Source organism: Aquila chrysaetos, chromosome 4 (assembly GCF_900496995.4).
Source record: "Aquila chrysaetos chrysaetos chromosome 4, bAquChr1.4, whole genome shotgun sequence".
Classification (NCBI taxonomy): domain Eukaryota; kingdom Metazoa; phylum Chordata; class Aves; order Accipitriformes; family Accipitridae; genus Aquila; species Aquila chrysaetos.
In genome coordinates, this window is record NC_044007.1 from 28941170 (window position 1) to 28963544 (window position 22375).

Genomic DNA, 22375 nt, shown 5'->3' on the forward strand with positions numbered 1-22375 from the left:
TTATTCTTCATGCATTGCATAATTGACACAAATAGAGAGAAGCAGTAAACTCTTCCAAAACTATTTATTAACTGTGGTTTCTTGAAATTTTAGAAATTGTAACAAGTTCACTTGCCAGACCTCCTATCTTAAACAGTAGAGGTTGAATGCCACATGTAAAACACTCTTTGGTCTATTGATACTGACCAGCCTAATAATAGTGGTAGAATCAAATACTGTTAATTTAAAACTATTTGAAAATGGTTCAGTAAATACTGTGGCAAACAGTACAATTATTAATATAGGACCTAGACTTGTTAATATTCTTAATTATGATGTAGGAAACAGAGGTCTAGGTGGCAAATTTGCCTTTCACAAGGTCTGAAAAGCAAAAGAAAGTTTCATCTTAAATATGTGAGTTAATGCCAGACAAAGAAATATTTCATTCTAATGATCCTGGGTTAGAACTTTAACTTTCATAAAACAAAGAAAAGAATTGAAAAATAATGTGAGACATGTCACAGTACAATAGTTATAGTACAGTAGCATCTTCTCTCTTTCATGTCTTTCCATCTTAAGCCTACCATTTTTTAAAATTCTATTAATTATTCCATTATGCATGCAGAACGAAAGCCTTTACAGAGTTGCTCCTGTGCATCACTTCCAATGCTGAGGTTAGCTACAGAAGCTGTGGATTATTCATATGAGATAATGTTGAGATCAGCTTTGCATATAGAAGGGCAGATTCAGGTATCAAAAGCATTCATCACCAGCACAGTCAAGCTTATCAAACCTGTTACAACAGCACATTGAGAATCTGCTTTACTATAAAAAGAACTGCATCCAAGAAAAAATATTGTCATGAAAATATTTCATCTGGAAACCACATAATTATAAATGATAGGATAAGCTCTTCTCATTTCTGAAAGCACATTATTTCACATTAATTTTTGAAAGACATGATTTTTCTACACAGTTATACTGAATAAAAGAGCAAGAGCATTTAGTTTTCATATTTCCGGCTTAAGAATCAGAAAGACATGAAAAGACTCTGTCAACTAAGCACATAGTTTTAGTTGTGACTGTTTCCATGCTTTCAATCAAACATTTATTTTACAAACATCAGCATGGCTCCATACATCATGGAGACATCTACTGCCAAGTGTTTCCCCTTTCATATATACTTGAGAGAAAGTTTATTTCTTTGTGTCAACAAGAGGAAATACTTGAAAAATTGAAACGCTGTCAACTATGTCCTCAACGTTCTGTAACTATATATATGTAAATTTTGTTGTTAAATTCAACTTTTTAATATTATTACTATTAATATAATAGTGCTTATAATAGATCTAGAATTCCAGATAAAGTGCCAGCAGTGGAAAATAACTGTCTACCCTCAAAAAACTTACAGAGTATAGGATAAGACTTAATGTTGAGCATTTTCTTGTTCCAGTATACAACTATTAGGCCACAATATAAGCCTTTCATTATTTATACTGCTCTTTCAACAAGAAACTACCTACTGTAGGTGGCACCTATTTCACTTGAGTCCAGCCATCTAAAAGTTAGATGTTCAGCATAAGCTGCTGATCTAGAATACTTCTCTTGTCAGTGGAACAGGAACACACTTCTGGAGGATGATTCTTCCCATCCCTAGGTGGTGAAAATGAGCAATATCCTGGATGTGACTCTCTCCAAGTGACCAGAATCTTTCTCCTGATGTGAATGATAGTCTCATTATATGACAGGTTGACTACAGACAGAATCTGTACAAAAGACTCATAGAAAGATAAGCTGAACTAAGTCTTAGATGAATAAAAATAGACAAAATTAATACCATAGAAGTCCAGCTCTGAAATTTTTATAGAAATGATCCCATTGGCTTTGATTTGTGTTTGCTTCACAGAGTGCCATAATTCTACTGCCAAAACTTCTAGTTGTGTCTAATACCCTGTAATAAAAAATGAAAAGATGATTTTTAGAAGGGAATAACAAAAAAGTGAAATCAGTCTTTCAGACTGATTAACACAACAGAATAACACGAGTGTGTTATTTTATTTTTTAGACCTACAAAAATCAAAAAGTTCTAATACCTAAGCAAGCAACTACACTTGTAAGGGAATTATACAGTGAAATAAATAAGGGCATCCTATTTTGAGAAGGATAGCATAACACCCATATCTTCCTCATTAGAATTTCAGTTATGGTGATTCAGAAATGGACAACATCTACAAATAATCAGCAGGGGTCTGATTACAAGCACTTGGATGACTAAGTTCCCTGTGGGGTTTGTCCTAAATACGTAGTCCTCAGTTTGTGAAGTTTACCACACACAGCAAGGATATTTTCCTTGTGGAACTATGTCTTGATGCAAACATTTTTAGTCAGTTTCACTTCAACTTCAAGTCAAAAGTTGCACGCAAGCCTGGCCATGAGATATGACACTTGAACCCTACACTAACCATGTGCATCAGTTAAAAGAGATTATGCTTATGGTGTCTGTAAGAGTATCATATATTATATGTAACAGTAATGGTTTCCTTGTTTAAAAAAATGGAAAGCTGCCTTTGCTACCACATTATCCTTATGATACATTATTAAGCATTACCTTGTATATTTCAAATTCAGTGAAAATGTCTTTCAAGTGCAGAGTCCTCCACTTGTGTTATTTCTGTTACTATGCTTATGGTTTCAAAGGTCTTTTTTCCCTTTCTTCTCTTCATAGGAAATGATCTGTTTCTAGTTGCAGTGCATGAACTGGGACATGCTCTGGGCTTGGAGCACTCTAATGATCCCACTGCAATCATGGCTCCATTTTACCAGTATATGGAAACTGACAACTTCAAACTACCTAATGATGACTTACAGGGCATCCAAAAGATATACGGTATGTCATGCTCTATTTAAGCAACATAAGTTTTTTGCTTTAAAATACATTTGAGATCCTCCTGTCCCTACAACCTCTCAAAAAGAGTTTGTTAATGTAGACTCTGCCAGTTGTTGTGCCAGGGGCCTTCTTGTGAGTAGGCCAAAGATTGTGATGAAGCTCTTTTACTTTGTTTCTCACTGTTCACAACTTGCATTCAAATTTGCACTCAGCTGGAATAGTAATTTTAAATGTTTTAAAAAGCCATAAATAAAATACCTGCAAAAGGATCCCAAACTATGAAAAGAAATGCAGGCCTTTAACCATAACAAGCTTATTTCCACAGTAGTCCAAGTGCGTGTAACTGGATGAATTGACTGCTTCCCAGTTTATTAGTTATAATACTAAACAGTTCCCTGGGTGTACAAAATATGTGGTCCCAGAAATACCCTTTCTTGAGATAAATATAGCAAATTGATCTCAAAAGAATGTTATTACCAGCCCAAGACTTTGAGCTACCTGGGGGAAAAAAGGCCCACTTCTTTAAAATATGTTTGTTTAGGTTTTTTGTGGCCTGATATAAAAGACACATGTAAAGTAAATAAATTCTGCATGTACTGAATTCAATTTGACAAGGCAAGGTAACTGAAAATTAAAAAAAAAAAGGAAGCCAAAACAATAACGTTATTCTGATTATTGATTGAATGTAACACTGACTCCCGTATTACTGTTCCTTACATTTCCAAAGACATGGTTTTGGTTTTGGCTTTAAAGACTTTGTTTCTGTTGGTATTTTTTAAATAGTCTGTTTTTTTCTTTAAAAATATATTTTATTTTTCTCTCCTAGAGTAAAAAATCTGTGGTATCTGTATGTTAATGCTATGTATCCAGTATATCTCATTTGGATTTGCCTTGCTTAATATTCCCTAATTAATTCTGTATTAGATTCAACTTTGTACTCACAATTATTTTCAGTTTAAAAGTTTGTCAGGTTTCTATTAAATATTATCAAGGCCATTTCTTGTTCATCTTTACTCCTAGAAAGGACAGCTATGATCATGTGGAATTACTGTACCGCTAACTAGAACTCTGCAGCCTCCATGGTGGTTTATATTAACCAGCTTTTTAAAATATTATAATAACAAGCACTGATACATATTTTCATAAAGCTTAAATAGCAATTTCAAAATGATTGGCTGATCAAGTTTTGTTTGGGTTTTTTTCCTGTGTGATTAGCTGGAAGGAAGGTTGTTTCTCATGACCTCATAAGTTGGTAGTCTAGACTTAAGGGCTAGACAAGAATACTTTGCTGAAAACTAACTGCTAAGCTCTAACAGCTGTGGGCTATACATTAAGAGAAATGTGTTACCTCTGGGAAGTAATATCTGACATCACCACCAAATGGCATATGAAAACTTTGGTTTGGGGTTAAAAACTTTCCAACATGAGCTACTGCAAACTGATTCCTTTGCTCCCTTTAAAATCAAGAGGTGATCTGGAATCATATGCCTCAATAAAAATGTCACACCTATTAAAATAATTACTTTGGTCTGCAGTATTCCTTGAAACACCATTATTAACTGTAAATGATAAATGTCACAAGCCTTAAAATTGTGAATGAAATAAATGCCTTATTAAATTGTATGAGAACCATTTGGTGAGTTTAATGTTTCCTTACATAGTCCATCTTGTTCTTTAAAAAGTATACTTTTTTTAAAAAGTATCAGAAATTCAAATGCCATTTATGCAGTTTTAGAGTTGTCTCACTATTCAAAAGTCTTTCTGAAGCTAGTCATGCAAATGATACTTACTTTTTAAAGTCAAATTTGATTATGTATTTAAATGGTTTGGAGAGAGGCCTAAATAGAATGAGCAAAATTAAAGTGTTCAACTTGTTTCCAGAAATCTTACTGATCCAACTGAAACTTATCTTTTTGTACATGCAAAATGTAAGTAAACGTAGTAATATGTGTAGAAAGGGAAAAGCATTTTCAGTACACCCGTTGCAAGTCATTCAGTACGCCATTAAAGTTATGAACACCATCTGTCTAGGATGGCCTTTTGACTTTCAGGTAGAGAAATCATGAGTGGGATAGTTACTTCACCTGTTATCAAACTTTGTATATTATGACAGAAAATATATATATTTGAAAGGAGAAAAATGTTTAAAAACCGCTGCACGGAGTTTTAGTTTTTCACTTTGGTTCTTTTTAATCCATTTATCCTCAGAATAATTCCTTTAATTACCAGGTATCTAGCTTTGTAAGACTCACTGCAAAATAAAAATTAAAATAAGAAATAATTAATTTCAGAATATTGCAGAAAACATGTGATTTATGTTTTTTGTTTATATGGATGCCTAGGATTTGAAGTCCAGTTTCAAGAGCTCCTATACGTAGCAAGAGGCACTGGGGAAAGCTGGGAATGTCCTTTCACTAATGCACATGATGTTACTTGGCCTACAAATTGGGTCAGTAGGAAATACATATACACATATGTGAATTGATGAGTGGAAGTTAAAAATACGGGTTGAAAATCCATTGACTGCTGATGATCTTATTAGGAACAGGTTTTTTGTTTTCCTCTGTTTTGTACAATAGACAATGATTCTGGTTTAACAGTTCTTACTCAATTGGCGAAGTATGTGCTATGAATTACTTCTCATCTGAAATGATGGTGGGCTATGCATCCTTTACAGGTTTTATTGGAACGTTGTTCAAATAAGGAAGGAAGATTCTGGATAGTGAAAAGTAATTATTTTCTTCATTCGTGCTTTGGTTTTATGGTAGTCATTCATTATACCCTTTAACAACACAGGAAAGGTGTGTTAGGTCACTTTTTCCATTCCCCTTCCACTGTAGGATTTGCACTGTGTACAGCAGGTTTTTGTTGTGTTTTTCTTCTTTGAGTGCCACTGGTGGGCATGTAAATTACATCCTGCTGCTATATTTTTAAAGGTCCACCTGACAGGATCCCACCACCAACAAGACCTCTGCCAACAGTGCCCCCACATCGTTCAATCCCTCCAGCAGACCCGCGGAAGAATGACAGGCAACCTAAACCTCCCCGGCCACCCACTGGTGACAAACCTTCCTATCCCGGAGCCAAGCCTAACATCTGTGATGGGAACTTCAACACTCTGGCTATTCTTCGCCGGGAAATGTTTGTTTTCAAGGTAGGAGGCTGTGAATTTTTCAATGTTACATCAAATGTCTACATTTCTCCTTTTTTTTTTAAGCAAACACTCATTCATCATGACTCCACTTTCCCAGCCTGCTCACAGTTAGAAAGTTCAAGAACGAAATTAAAAAATAAACATACACGTGGCTTAAATGTCTAGCAGAGGACTGCTGTAATGTTCTATTTTGGGAAAACACCCGTGTCAGCAGAAACTGTAATGCTTCAAATTGTAAGGGTAAATAAATGCTGCATGTTGTGGAGAGATAAAAAGTGTAAATCAACTCATGAATAATAGGAATGATTTTGTTGGGAATACAGCCACATCCAGACATACAGTAGATATTGTGTCTTCAATGCTTTCTTTTTTTTTTTCCGTGAAGCTATAATTTTAACTTTACAATTAGATCTGTCATTTACAAAGGAAGTTTGTCATTGTGTTGTGGTTGCATTGAAACCACAACATCTAAGTAAAGGTCTTTGCCACAGAAATGTTATTGTAAATGTGTCATTGTTTATTTCCATTCATCTTCTTTCTCTTAGCTGAAAATTTAGTATAAACAACAAATTGAAATAAACAAACTGAACTGAAAGGCAATCTTTTGATAGAAGGACTTTGCTAAGACTCATGGACATCAAAGCTATCTTAAGAGGATGATCTGCAGTATGGTTTCCAGAAGACATTGAATGTTGAAGAATAATTACAGAACCATTATTATTCAGTCTTTTAAATCTTAAACCAGTTTGCTGACAGGAAGTGCTGTGCAAATGTTCCAGAAATGAGCAACAGGATAATCTATTATTTTGAACTACTGGTATGTCAAATTTGCTTAAACAACAGGAAGCGTGGGATCGTTGTTTTGTAAATATATGATAGGATTCTTTTTAACTTCAACATTATAGGTAGAGAAGAAGGGCCTTTCACATGAACAGATAACACTTTTCCCTTCAGCAATAGTGTAAGTACAAGGAAAGTGCAATGAAATTGTCCCAAAACATGAAGCTCCCAGTTCAATGGCTTTCGTTGTACTTTCTGATAAGACCCATTTCTACCTTATTTGTTTTCTTTGTATGTAATCTATCACTCCAGGTAAATCTTATTAGCAATGCTAACTAGGCTTTCACTTTCTTTAGTGTACCTGAAAAAATATGTACAAATAGCTTTACATGAACTCATTCAAAATTATTGAGCTATCTTCACAACCCAATGGGCAGAAAATATTTTTCCCATAAACAGCCAAGGATTTTGCCAGCCCTGGAGCTGTCAGCCCTTTCCATTTGAATAGATGGTATATCTTCAAACACTGGGAGGTCCTGAACCATCAGTCTTTTTATGACTAAAACTCAAAGGTTAAGGAATAATCTAATTTTCTAACTTGACATTAAACAGGATATTAAAATATCTACTTCAATCTCATGTCATCCACCTCAAGAGCAATAGATCATATTCTCATTTATTTTAGACATAAATCGATAAATAGTGAAATGCTATCCCACTAATACAAAATTTCCTGTCTAGCCAGGTCTGTGTTCCTGGATAAATAGATTCACCACCATTACTAATCTCTCTTACCTATTCTGATTGGAAATACAAATTAAGTTTTCTCCAAAAATGTTTACAGCTTACTGCCTTAACACTACGTATTTACTATACAGATTGTATGCTTACTAGTGTGCAAACTGTGTTTTTGTTCCAAAATGAAAACTCCATTCATGGTCTACACCCTAATGAGGAAACACAGTAAAACTTTGTCAGAGAAAAGTGTCCAGTAACAGAGTGTTTACATATTTCATGTTTAGAGTCTGACTCTCCAAAATGAAGCTGCTGCAGTCATAAAAACAATGTGTTGGGAAGGGAAGAGAGATGACCTTTGTGCAGATAAATTTCTTTAAGGATCCCACAGTTTCCCTTTTCTCCTCAGGGTACCTGGGAACATGGCAAGGCATGACTTGGGTTAGCATGCTAAGCAATGGAGTTTACTTAAGTATACAAATCTTGACTTTGTAGTCTGAGTGTCTTTGAACGCTTGAGTTAGTAGGCCTTAACTTTTTGGTGTGTACATTAATTTGCTAATGAAGATTTTTGTCTGCTAAAGGAGTTTCATTACCTGTTTGAGATTTTCTTTTGGGGGGGGTGCTTTTTGGTGTATAAGGAGTATGAAAGGAGGAGAAAAGGGGAGAAGGAATTAGAAAAGTCAGAGGTTGTTAGTAATTTTCAACTTACTTTGCAGAATCTCAGGGGGGCAGGTTATAAGGAAAAGCTCGGCTTGTCAGGCTGTAGCAGGAGCAGGACAGGAATTAGTTCTCAGGAGGTATAAACAGGAATGGGGACTGAATACAGGGAAAGCATCCAGCAATGGAGGAAGCGAAGCTGGAGATTCTGTGGTCTGACACAACAAAAAAACCAAACCTCTTTGCCCTTGCCCCTTAATGCTAGTACAAGGATAGACTGGGAAGGCATGAGTGATGGGCTGAGAGCCAAGTACAGAGAGGTGGAGAAGAAGAGGGGATTGATGGCAGTACTGTACCAGGTGGAAACAATTAAAGAAGAATTATGACCTTCATTGGAAGAATTATTGCTGGATAGTTCCCAGATGAGTTAAATTAATAAAGTTGGAGGCTAATCAAATGATATCCTTTTCTTTCTTTGTCTTTATCCACACGTCTGTAATGATTGTGTAGTGGCAGATTTTACTGCCTTCTGAATGGCATGTATGTTATGTACCAATTTCAAATTGAAAATAGCCACTTTTTTATCTCATGGGCCAGTCTCAAGCTCAGGAGTTCAATTTGTTTAAATAATCCTTGAAATTGCTTGGGAACTTAGCCACAGCGTTGAAGAATGTGAGCCCTTTTCAATAATTAAATTATAATTTAAAAATAAAACTGAAGCACGAAAGAACAGTTTGAGATACACTGTGGATTTTTGTAGAAGATGACAAACAATATTAATTTCAAGAAGATTGTTTTCTCTTGGTTGTTGAGCTATTAGGTATACTTAAGAGTATCAGAATATTAGAAACAATTTCTATGTTCAGTCAAATTGATGAGCTTTGTCTGTGGTTTTAAGCCTATCTGGCATTCTCAAATAGATATATCCAGAGTAAAACTAAATAACAGTAAACTTAAAGGGAAAATGGAATTTACACTTATCCATCACCTTTTATTGTTTTGCCATCACTTTGACAAAGTAACAATCCTAGCAACACTTGATAAAAATTGTAGGGTTATAGAAATGAAATAAAGAGGAACTGTTCTTGATCTAACATGAACAGTAAACACAAAAGTAAAGCAATCAACTAGTAAAAGATTCCCCAAAGATGACCAAATAAAATTAGATTCAATTGTTTTAGTAGAAATGATTGGATTTTAAGGAAAACAAAATTATTTTTCATCAAATATGCATGGATTACTGAGATATAAATGTATTGTCCCAAAAGGACTTCTTCCTGAATTCTTTAAATTAGATGCCCCTAAAATGCCCCTGCTAGCTATAAGGCTCAGGGACACAGTATACTATAGAAGAAAAACATTAGTTAAAATCAATGTATTGTAACTATTGGGTTCAGTTGTCATCAACTGATATTTTAAAATGTATGAAGTTTGTCTTAATTTAATCCAGTTTTTTAATTACTGCTATTATTTAGTACATGCTTGAACTGGTATAAGCAACCATCAGGACAGAAGAATTTCTGTGACAAAATTCATGAGTGCCAAGTTTTTATCTTGAGATTCCAGTTAGCTTCTGTATTTATGCTAAATACAATTAGTATTTAGCTGTCACTCTCATTTCCAATCTTTTCTCCATCTATTTTCTCCCTCTGTTTAGTTAGAACTCCCCTGGGACACAAAAAATGGCTGAAAATGGAGAAAAAAGAAATTGGTCTTCCTTTTCTGGGAAAGTTGTGCAGAGTGGTATGACATTGTCTGCCTTTAATGGAAAAATCTCTCAGCCATTGTATACAGCAATATGTGGTATCCAACAATACCATCTTCTCCTTAAAGTCTCCTGAGAGTACCTCCAGGGCTACTGCATCATGAAAAGGAACCCCATTGTCTAAGGGCACCAGAAAAGAACCATTAGTGAAGAAGTTTACAGCATATATTTCCACTTCCTTCCAGTGTTCTGTGCAATTTACACCGCTTTTCCAGTCTTCTGTAGCAAAACAGTTCGGAAGATAATCTAGGATGTCCTATCAATAAAGGTACTTGTGTTAACACCTTCTGAATCTTTTACACAGTTAAAAATATGTTCAAGGGAGCCAATGGTTGCACAGAACGTATGATGTCTCAAAAGATGCAGATCAAGTAACACTGCTTATTCTCTTATTTTTGAGGCATGTATAGCTTGTGTTTGACTCTATGTGCTGATTGTTCCTTGGCAACAAAATTACCTCTAGCTCTGCTTCCACAATCTCTGTTACTGCTGTTAATATCCTTTTTCTTTATGTCCTTTTCAGTTTCACAGATTTTAACAAACTCTATAGTTTTTTGAACAGGTTATATCTAGAAAAGTAAGCACTAAATGTGTGGAACTTGTCCTGCGTAATCAGCAAGTTGGAGGGACAGGTCACTGCTCTTTGTTTATGTGGCATAGGTTTTTCTTCACAGAAGAACATCTCATAGAGGTTGCCCTGGTCCGTCCTTTGTTTAATGCTAAATCCTTAAGAAACAAATGAATGGATCCTATATAATCTATAACAGATTTAGTATTCATGTTGGAAGTTAGCTCACTCCTTGAAGAACAGCATTTTTAACCACTGTCATATACAAGGGTATTTGTTGAAATCTAATGTAAATATAAGAGAAAGAAGCTTGTCCATCAGACAAATAGCATTTACAGCTCGGAGAAATGTCTTCTGAAATTTTAACATTACAGATGGTATAATATGGAACCAATTTTAGGAAGGCCTTAACAGGCTGTGTTTTACTGTTTTATAGTAATTTCTCCACAACTTGCAGAAATTTGTTTTCTGACTCTTCATCTGCTAAGAACCATTGTAAAAACATTTATGACGTGCCGAACAAGCCAAGCCAATTAGGCTGTCATTACCCCTTGGCATTGGTTTATACTGCAGTTGCTTTCATACATAAGTGTATAGATGCCATTTAATACCCCTTTCAGAATTGTGTATTTATATAGAGCATGCTGTTAAACACAAAAGGAAAAAAACACACTGTTTCTTGATATGTGCTAAACACATGAGGAATTTTTAAAGCAGTTTAGCATTGGCTATTTAATCATAACTGGTAGGTCTAATAAAAAATCTGTGAGACGGAGGGAAAATACTAATAATAAAAAGTAGAGACAAAGAAACAGCTACAGTGTGAGACTTGACTCCACCGTATTTGGAAGCACACATTTTTTCAAAGCTCTCCTGGTCTGTTTGTGTAGCTGGTTTTTGTCGTGTGGTGCTGTGCATGTCTGGGCTGTCAGTTGCAGCCTGGGAAAGTTCAGCAGAGGATGCTGTGGAAGTAGACACTTCGGGATCTGAGAGGGAAAACCACTTAACATCTCAACTGTAAAAGACTGGGAACAGGAGGTCAGAAGTAGCTAAGTCTGCAGAGAGCAGACTTCTTTCCCCCTACTTTTTATATCATTATGTTAGGAAGAATAATCTGGTGGAATTTGCCATTTTTTAACTCATCAGGGAGGACTGCTGCTTTAATTCAGGTAATTCAAGTTATATGTTGAAAAGGAAGAAGAAAAGCAGCAAAAACTCAGCGGGGACTTCAATGTATCACAGTACACCAAGCCCATTGGAAATGTACAGGCTGGATGTTTTGTGGCACAAAAACAAATTGTAGGATGTCAAGAAGGAAAAAAGCAGGGACATGCAGTGTGCTTCTAAGGTCGGGAAGGGTTTTAACTAACACATTTCACAGATTTAAAATGGAAAGCACAGTCTGTTCATCACTGTATGGAAAGTAGGTAGTATATTCCATCCAGCTGCAGAAGTATTTAGACAAGAATCTAATCACCTGGGTAATAATTGTACCAGAATAGTTCAGTTAAAAATCCTTCTACCCTCTCTCCTTTTAAAAAATTGTCTTGGACTTTAGAATATAGTTTTATGTCCATTAGAAAGATGGCAACTCAGTCATAGCTTTACTTATTATCTAGCACCTATTAACCTACAGGTATGTTTGTACACATATAAATATTATGTATAGAAAGTTCTAAAAAATCATAACTATATTATTAGGGTTTATTTACAAAAGCATCAGTGTAGTGGATATACATGTTATTGAAACTTGTAAGCAATTTGAACTGATTAACAATCTGTACTATCTGGCTAGTAAAATTCCTGTTATTCATGTAGTAGTCCATTAATAAGTATAATGTTAGGATGTGTGACGCAGTACCTTCAGCAGGGCTTTAGATTTGTCAGAAGAAAGAGTACTATTTTTTTCCAAAAGGATGTGTTTTCATTGGCAAACAATGTGATGTAAAAGGATTTGATCAGTAGCAGAGCAGATGGTACTGAGCACCTCTCACGTCCATCATATGTGCTTTGCTTTTAATTAGATACAGTCTGTCCTCTGAGGCCAAACTATAGTTCCACTATACACGTGGTTCAGAATTTTCTGAAGGGCAGCTGTTCCTTAGACACTGTCGTTTTTGGCTGTGGACCCCTTGAGAATGTACCACACAAGCATTTCATCTAATGCAAGTGGAGTTACCATCTTGTTAAGATGTAATTGCTCACGCCATCTTGACCCAAATAAACCCTCACATGGAAAATACATATTATTATTTCTCCTCATACCACTTTTTTTGCATGACATGAGGGTACCTGTTGCTTGACTACCTCCGTACTGCAAATTTGGATGATGTGCATTGCAATACAGTCCAGGGAGAAGAGGTAGTCTTAACAGCTGTGCCAAGACATCAACTTGACCTTACAGACTAATATCCTTCTGAATTTTCCTTTCCCTGAGAGAAAAACAAGGCAGAATACCTTGTTTAAATTCAATTTAAACATAGGAAAAAACTTTTTCTTTTTAAACCCTTACAGATTAAACACTGGAACAGGTTGTCCAGAGAGGTTGTGGAGTCTCCATCTTTGGAGATACTCAGGAGCTGACTGGACATAGACCTGGTCAACTGGCTGTAGCTGGCTCTACTTTGAGCAAAGGAGGGGACTGGATCTCCAGAGGTGCTTTCCAACCTCAACCCTTCTGTGATTTTGTGTAGCAATTGAAATATGAGCACTAAAAAGGCATAGCCTTCCAAAATGTTTCTGTGTTACCTGTTTTCCCCTCTTTCCTCCAAAGGAGGGTTCGAGTATTTCTTCATACTTCCCTGAAACCTCCAGAGGTCCCTTCCAACCTCAGCCATTCTGTGATTCTGTGGATCCACTGAAATTTGACTGTTTTGCCTACTCATTTCCCAGTAGCATTTGATCCATCATCTCTTTTGGGATATGGCCCTCACAGGCAATAGCTGGTGAGATTTGGTCAGGAGACTGTTTTGTGACCTCTGTATTGAGCTCAGAAGAAGACACCAGGCAGAGGAGATTGGGGTGTGTGGCTGCTGCTCACAAAGCACTAACAAGGGGACTGCAGGGGAGGGAACGTCCACCCATTCCAGCTGTGTGAGGCAGATCCTCTGCTGCCTCCTTCCCCTGTCTCAGCTTTCAGGGGAAATCACCCTCCCTCCTAAGGTTAGGCTCTGGGCTAAAACACTTCATTCAAAGACTGACCCAGTCCTGTCTCTGTGAGTCTCCCACCATCTTATGGTACTTATGATGAGCCATTAAAACCTACAAGGTGCACTCCCTACCCCAGAGAGTCCTCACAGATTAAAATGAGGTACTAAAGAGTCTTCAAGAGTTTTCACAATGGGGTGGAAGGACTAAGTTTAACAGAAGTACTCAAGTACTTGTGTGAACCTATATACAAATGAGGTGGTAGGATTTGGGACAATATTTGTAAAGGTTTGGACAGTTAAATGTGAATCTTAACAAATTCTTATTTCTGACTTAGTTTTAACCTAATAAATACTGGAAAATGTGAGACTAAGTATTTGTAAATCATAGGCCCAAATTCCAAGAATTAGTCATTCTTTAGAAGCTTTTTTTTGTTTGTTTGTTTTTTGAGTGGAATTGGTAAAAACTGAAGAGCTCTGTTACTCTCTTTATACAAAAGGATACATTGGGTCAAATTTTTATATATTCTTAGGAAAGTACTTGTAACAGTACTGAATAAAAAATAGAATTATGACTTCTTCTTGATCAAAAAAAAAAAAAAATCCACAGGATACTCCAACAAATGACAGCATGCTTCCATGGTGTTACTTGTGTATTTAGAATTGCTATTTTTCTTATCGAATATAACCATTCCTTTTTTCTCACCATATGTCAAGAGGTTGTTCTGAAATCTAGATGACCATTAACTTCATTGTCCTTTTGATCAGAACAAGTTTTACATACTATCAAATGCAAGAAATACAGAACAATTATAGTTCTGCATAGCACTAATAAATAAGTGAAGACATTACAAATACAAATAAACAAATGCATGTGAAAGACTTTGATCTGGCAGATTTAATTCTTATGAGTAACTCAAGCCTAGACAGAGAATCTCAACGGGGAAAATATATGCACATAAGCCCTCAGTGGGCATAATCACTTGATTAGGACTAAAAACGTGAATTAAAGTTGAGAGATCAAATCCTGATTTTTTTGCCCTCACAGTTACAATATTTGCTTGTTACAGTCACAGAATCCTGTGACCCTATTAATTTTTCACTTATTATTTTACTACAACAAAAATTACTAACAAAAAGCTTTAACTGAATACTAGGGTACAAAAGGTATTTAATTCTGTAGTACTTGCCTCTTTTCATAGACTCAGTGTTTGAGTGAACTGATTAAAATTTTTCATTTGCAAGAGAATAGAAAAAAGAATTATTGACAAGAAATAATTGCAAAAACTCACAGCAAGGGATAATCTAAAATTACATGGAGACATATCTTCAATTTTGTACCACCAGCAAGTGTTATCTTGTAATATTAACAATACATTTTAATTGGGGCTACATCCTAATGGAACCAAAGGGAGTAATTGCAGAAACACTCCAAGCACAAGGCTTAATTAAAATTTCTTGTTGTACAAAATTGTGGCCTTTCAACTAATTTAGGTAAACATTTTGGGAAACAATTGGAATGGCTTGTAATGTAAGATTTTTTCAACCAATTGTATTGATCAGTCTTAGAAATATTTGCTTAATCTTGATTTACAGCTAAAGCTTTATATTCCAGAAGTATTTGTGTATTTTTAATTTCATTGTTTCTTTTTTTTCCCCCTTTCAAGGGGTTGAGGCTCCACAATGCAGAAGTTTAGCAGGCATTTAAATGAAAAGAAAGTAATCTCATTTGTTCCTCTGAATTAGTCGTTTCCGATGCAAAACACTGGACTACTAAACAGTTGAGCCCTTACATAACTTAGAACAACATCCATGTTATTTTTTCAACAAATCAGTGAAATACTATCCACGCTATTGAAAATCTGTTGAAAAATATCAACAAGTTATAATAGATATTTATTTAAATCCTGTATTTTCTTCTTTTTTATAAGCTGTAGCTTGATTTTTTATTTTTTTAAGTGTTGCCTTCCTTGCCTACTGAGGGAAGACTTGTCCCAATTGAAAGTAATGGGAGAAAATTCCATTGACTGTAAGAGATTCAAGATTTCACTTGGAATTAAGTACCTTTGACATGACAGGGAAACTATCTATTTTGAGTAGTACATATTAGGTAAAATAACACAAGAAACGGCAGATTACCTTGTAATACCATCATATGAAATCAAAAGCTGTTTTCCTATACTAAATCAAATTTGGTTATACTACTTGTCCAGTCTATAAATCAAAATGATACAGGGATCATTTTAATTGATGATTTGACATATCTGTCCAGTGAGAATATTTTCACTGAGGAGAATAGACTGTATTAGGTCAAAGGTTTTACTTGATAATGACAAAGTTCAACCTTTTCCCATTCTCCCTAACAGTTCACCAGCATTTCTCCTCAATCTTATCACGATGGAGCCTTTGCTGATGTTTTGGAGTGATGTCTGGCCAGCCCTTTATAAAACCCACAGTCATTTACTGCTTCAAATAGTACATTCCCAGCTTATCTGTAATCAGATGTAATTCACAATATTGCATATTCACTGTTAGAAATTCCTTCACTTTCTTCATAATCTAATCCCTGTGTCTGAGTGACAGAGACAGTGAGCAAAGACAATCGAATATCTACCATTTTCATATTTGCATTGTTATGACAGATGTCACTGTTGGCTGCTCTTTCTTTGCTGGATATGCCACTCTTAATGGCCTGTTTTTCTTTTTGGCCATTGCTGTCAACCTCAAAGCTGAGTCATTCCAAGAATATTGCTGTTCACCCACTGATTACAGTGGGAACTTCTACAGTCTTTTTCTAATCCTGCCATTTGCGTGGGGAAGAAGATTCACTTAGCCTTGCCCCATGCTACTCAAAGCTAGATTTGGTACCCAGATTTTATTTTTGTTGTCAGCACAATTTCTTAGATCACAAGCATCAAACAGCATATATTAGCATCTTATCTTGCAGCGGCTTGAATCCAAAATAACCCCATACACTCACTTACAGAGTTTCTTACGTCATGTCTTCCTCTATTTTCATATGTCATCAGTTTATCAGAGCTTATTGCTTAATTCATACCCTAAACACCAGGAAAGATTGAGTTATCAGCAACATATATTCAACTCATATGTTTTTAAAATCTGAATTTGGTTATGCCCTGGTCTGTACATCTTGCTCTTTACAAGTGACTTGTGTGGACTTTTGTAAGCCATTTGATGATTTACAAACAGCCTCTTGTTAGACCATTACTTAAGTGTTTAGTTAGCTAGTTCATTAGTTCCAATCTATCTCAGAATACTTGTCTCCTCAATTGCACAATTACAATAGCTAGATTTTGAGTCAAAAGATTGGGACATTTTGGCCTTCAGAGTATTGTATTAGCTGACTTCCATGGCCACTGAGGATAATACAGGAACAAAAAAGGAAGCTTAACAGAAATATATAGTTTTTTGCATTTAGAAAGGTTGGCATGTATAAAATTAAATGCATTCTTACATTGTTTGCAAGTGTCTGGTTCCTTTTGCAAAGAAACCACAGCTCTGACCTGAATAACTACATGTTTTCTACGTTGTGATTTCATAAATCTTACATCTATGTATACCAACCCATACAGTTTTGAAGGCTGATATACATCTTTTCACATCTACTCATTGGAGGTATGCATATGTGGACAGAAGTGTTATCGCCCTGAAAAGAGTAGGGTAGGTTGTCTTCCATTTTGCCTACACAGAGTGTGTAAAAGGAGTGGGATATGTTCTTGAGAGCCCCAGCCTGGTTATAGAAGCTTCAGTCTCTTGTTTATGCATGGACTGTCCTAAACTACTGCAGCCAGGAGGAAATACTTAAATTACTCACTGTTTCTTGCTTTCACCTGTGGTTCTGACATGACTCATCAGGGCACTGCACCTTCTTTTGGTCTCCTCGGAGAATCCATGCAATGTGCTGTGTGGGGAAGGCTGGGAGACAGCATAAGTGGTAGGATAAGCACATACTGCATCTGCGCTTAGGATCACATCAAATTGCACCTGTATTGCAAAACCATGAAATTTGGCTTCAGTGATTATGAAGCTTGAGGGGAGGGACATGATTATTTTAGGCCTTCAGAGAGGTAACAAATGTCAATGTGAGAATTACTGACACAGCTGTTTTCATGCGTTGTACTTGTGCGTGTGTGCATGATACGTACATTGTGGTTTCCATCAGCTCATGCTATGTTCTTACCCACTGACATCCATCTTTCTTTACAACTTGTAATGTTACTGTTCTGTTAGGAACATTTTGCCCAATTTTCATTTTTTCTCTAAATGTTTTTTCCTCTTACTTTCTTGTGAACGCGTTCCTGTTATTAGTCATAGAATCGTAGAATCACAGAATGGTTTGGGTTGGAAGGGACCTTCAAAGATCATCCAGTCCAATCCCCTTGCTGTGGGCAGGGGCATACATGTGCACGTGGAGAGAAACACAGATGTGTATGAATTTATGGGTTCGACAGAAATATGAAAAGACAGGTGATATAGTGATGTCATAAATATTAACATAAATATATCACAATTCATTCTAGAGTAAAAAGATCACTGCTTAAAGGAAATGAAAACTGTATTACATCTAGGAAAAAATATTTGGAGTACTAATTTCTGTGTTTGTACAATATCAAGAATAGATTTTTGATAGTTGGTTTTGGCTAATCTTGGTGCATATAGTTTGTTACTCCCTCATCTTCACAAGCTTTTGGCCAACAAGAGTGAATGATAATGACTCTCATTTTATTTCCACAGTGAAAAGAGACTTAGAAGCTTCCTGTAGCTGGAAATTATGCTAAATGATCTCCTAGACATGCCATAGTTCACAAACTACAGGCTTATTCATGTAGGTGAACGTTATTTTTCTACTGAGTGAATTCTTCTCTGCTCTATTTGGAGTTTTCCAGTCTTCTTCTTTTGCCAGTGGTATCTAGCTGGGTTAAAGAAGCCAGAAACAAGTATTTATGGCTCTGTGTTAATCATAATTTCTCCGTTTGACTGCTTTCAGTGTTTTCCCTGCCTGTGTCTAGAAATTTTGATGAAGCAAGTCATACCTTCTCTTGGATTGTCAGTAAATTTTGGTTATCTAGGCCCATAGCCTCCATTCCATGCTGATTTAATCGCTATGTTTTGGGGGTAAAATAAAGAAAGGGAGTTGAGTTTGCTCTCCTCTGGCCTTTTTGATTTTCAGGTAGTGCCCAAGTCATTACAGAGGGCCTGATGACTCAGACATATTTGTAGTAGCTGTTAAAATAGTCTGCTCCCCCCTCAGGCAGATGGTGAAGCATCATATTACAAGTGATAAAGTGATAAGGGCAGACAAGTAGAGAAAACACAGTTATTCTGATTTCATTAGAATGGTTGGTCTGTTTTGCTTGGACAAAGATAAGTCTGTCCTGGACCATTTTCACATATTTATATGTCTATTCCTTACAAATGTGGAGTCAACAATTTCAGACTGATGAGAAACAAAGTATAACGGGGGGGGGGGGGGGGGGGGGGGGATAAGTTACAGAAAGGCATGTAGGCACACAAACGCAAATGTTCCTTATTCTGTTCTCATGGCCCAAGATGGATAGCAAAAATAAACTACAAACAACTATGGAAAAAAACCCTGAATTTTTCTATAGGATCCTAGGTGGTACACTTGGTCTTCTCCAGGAAGATTTCTGTCTTAAAGTCTGTGCTATTGTTGGTAATGCAATATAGCACAGTGCTAGGAAATACTGTGCATCTGGGAAAAGAATCCTGAAAATACTTTTATGCTGATATCCTTTCTATTTCTAGGGAATTCCACATATTTTCAGATCCTCTTGACAATATTATTAAAGGGAAAAAGGTAGTCCAAGGTTCTTGATATTGTTGGGTTTTTTTAATGAAACAGTAAAAGAGGCTGTAAAAGGTAGAAGAAAAGTGGAGAGTATGACATATAATATCAGTGATGACTTGGAGAATGAAGGGAGTTGTAAAATTAGTATTACTGAGCTTTCAGATAGAATAGAGGCTCACATGTCTGTCAGATTTAAGCTAGAAAACTGTCATAGAAAAGTATTGCTTATTTAGTTTCCCGCAGAGCACAAGAGGGGAACGTGTTAGTGTAAGAGAAGTACCAAGAAGTACGTGTTGGTAAATGGAAAAGGAGATTTAACTCATTTTAACATTATGTTCGTCATACATCCCATGATATTTCCAAGAAGTGTTGACACAGCCTGTATAAATGCAGGCCTCTCAGAAAGCCAAATTTCATTCCAACTCAGATTTACACTATTATTTGGAAAGAGACAAGGAGAGCTACGGCAAAAGAGACATCTTCACCTCATATTGTTATGCATCTACTTATTAAACCTTTTCACCCCTTTTCATTGTTTAGCCCCTACTATATACCTGCCTGGTTTCAAAGATGGATCTATCAAGAATATCTTGTTTGAATTATATTACATAGACAGGAGCATGTATTAATGAAAACATATCATACTGTTTCCATTTGAATCATCACTGTTAGAATATTTGCAGTTTAAATATAACATATACCTCAGCAGAACACTTTTTTCTCAATCCCAGGAGAAAGTTTTTCAGTTTCAGTCAAGAAAATAAGTAATTTTTTTATAGTAAAAAATGCCCAAATTTCATATCTTTCCATGGTGCAGAATGCACCATTGCTTCATGAACTCATGGAACTCATTGACTTTTATGTGAACAGGCAACAGAAATGCATTCAAGAAAATTTACAGACAGTTTTGTAGGCTCAAAGTGCAATCACTACTGGGGAAATAAACAGTCAACTGCTCCGTAAAGGCTTAATGTTCATCTTGTGGATGAAGGCTTTTGTGCAGTACTTCATGTGCATGTGCTGTTACCTACAGAACGTTAGAAGGAATATGAGCATTCAAGATTCCTGGCTGCAAGCCTAGATTTGATGTCTTTAGAGGTCTTTATTGTGCCTCTTTTATAGCTGGCTGTTTGTTTCTTCATATTGGATCATCATCATGCAGCAATGGGAACATTTTATAGAGTCTCAGTCATTTTAGTTATTTGGACAAAATCAGAATGAATTTAAATACTGAATTCAGTTAGGAATACAGAAACCCACCCAAAGGAGATAGTTATTTTTTCTTTTTCTTTCTTTTTTTTTTTTTTAATTGAATGATCAGTTGGCAAAGATAAAGCATTGATGACATGACTCTTATACCTGAGTTGTTACCATTAATATGTTCTGGGACACATCAGAAAAACGGTAGCACTGTGCAATATCACCTCCAGCTGCACCATAGTGCAAGGTCTGTAGCTGCCAGACTTGTAATCCAAATAGATACACTGGACAAGTTCTGATGTGGAAGATTTTGGCTGTTTGGCCGTGGGCTGTAGGTCCACTGCAGACTGCACTTGGAACCAGCTATCTAACCCCTTCTCAGCCTCCCTGATGCTACGCAGCCTTCTCACTGCCTCCTGCAGCTCAGCCACCCGCTGCAGGAGGTCCTCCACCTGGGCACACCTTTTGCAGGCAGGTCTGCTGCCCGTCCCTGCCCCAGGAGAAAGGTCTAGGCCCTTCCTGCAGTCTGAGGTCTGCACTGCAGCCTCTCTCTCCAGCAGCTCCATCTGGGTGGAGGCATCGCCCACCGCTGGGGTAGATGGTGCAGACCCCCCAGCCTTGAGCTGCAGCCTTTGCTTTCAGACAAGTGCCCACTATTCTGCCTTGAGGGTCAGGTAGGATGAGTGCCCTTGGCCTGTGCAGATGGTCACAGAATGGTTACCAGTGTTTTGGCTAATCGACCATACTTTAGAATTTGATGCTGAATGTAAAGGAGGTATTTTTGCTCCAGCTTCAGTCATAGTTCCTCTTGTTATATCCTGTTGTCCTGGTGGTGCATAAACCAGAATCAGACTTTGGATGAGCAAGAGTGCACGTTACAATTTTCTTCTATATAGCGTCCATGAAGCAGATCTATACAGCAGTTTATAAATGAGGGGGGAAAAAAGAAGTTTCTCTTGTGAAGCGAGTCAGAGTGTATATGGAGTGCCATAGCCCTTTGACTCCTTTGGAAAAAGAAATGTTATTTTTCATGTTTTCCCTAATCTTTGAATCTTAATTTCTGCATTACTGTAGCTTTTTTTTTTTTTTTTAAAGCATAGCTATAGATTTCAGCATGAGCAATGGAAAACAGTTTTGCACATATCTCAAATGAACAAAAGAGGCTATTCAGGTCAATAGTTAGGACTCAGAACATGAAGCCAAGAAGGTAGATTTTAACATAAACAGAGCCATTTTTGACCTTGAATAAATTACTTGACATTACTTTACTTTCTCAGTTACATAGAGAAACAGATAAGAGCAGTTACTAGAAAAAAAAATATGCTACTTTTTAGCAAAGTTTTCCTAGATAAAGTAACTAGATAATTTTTCCACTTGAAAATGTATTTACACCAGTGAACTTTTCATGTCAGTGGCTTAGCTGAAGACAGACACTTTAAAGAAGGCTCAGTGTTGTACTTCCCATAAGCAACAAATGGGTAAGTTTAGGAGTTTTTTTACTTGCTCCTACTCTGAGTCACAGCAGTTAGTTCTTTTACTCATGGTGTTGGTTAGCTTAACATGTTGTTGAGAAAAAGAAGATCATAACAAACAATGGCTTTAATTTGTCTGGAGGAGTGCTTCAGTGTCTGATTAGATGCCAGTAACAAATGGTAATTAACAGTGGTTACTA

General features: G+C 36.4%; 1 protein-coding gene across 2 annotated transcripts in view; it reads left to right on the forward strand.

Moving 5' to 3' along the window:
- MMP16 (matrix metallopeptidase 16) overlaps window positions 1-22375 on the forward strand; it is a 188546-nt gene that overhangs the window by 129130 nt on the left and 37041 nt on the right. For both annotated transcript variants that reach the window (XM_030012193.2, XM_030012194.1), the window contains 2 exons: window positions 2705-2866; window positions 5803-6020. In XM_030012193.2, coding sequence (XP_029868053.1) covers window positions 2705-2866; window positions 5803-6020 — 380 coding nt within the window. The remainder of the gene's footprint in view (window positions 1-2704; window positions 2867-5802; window positions 6021-22375) is intronic.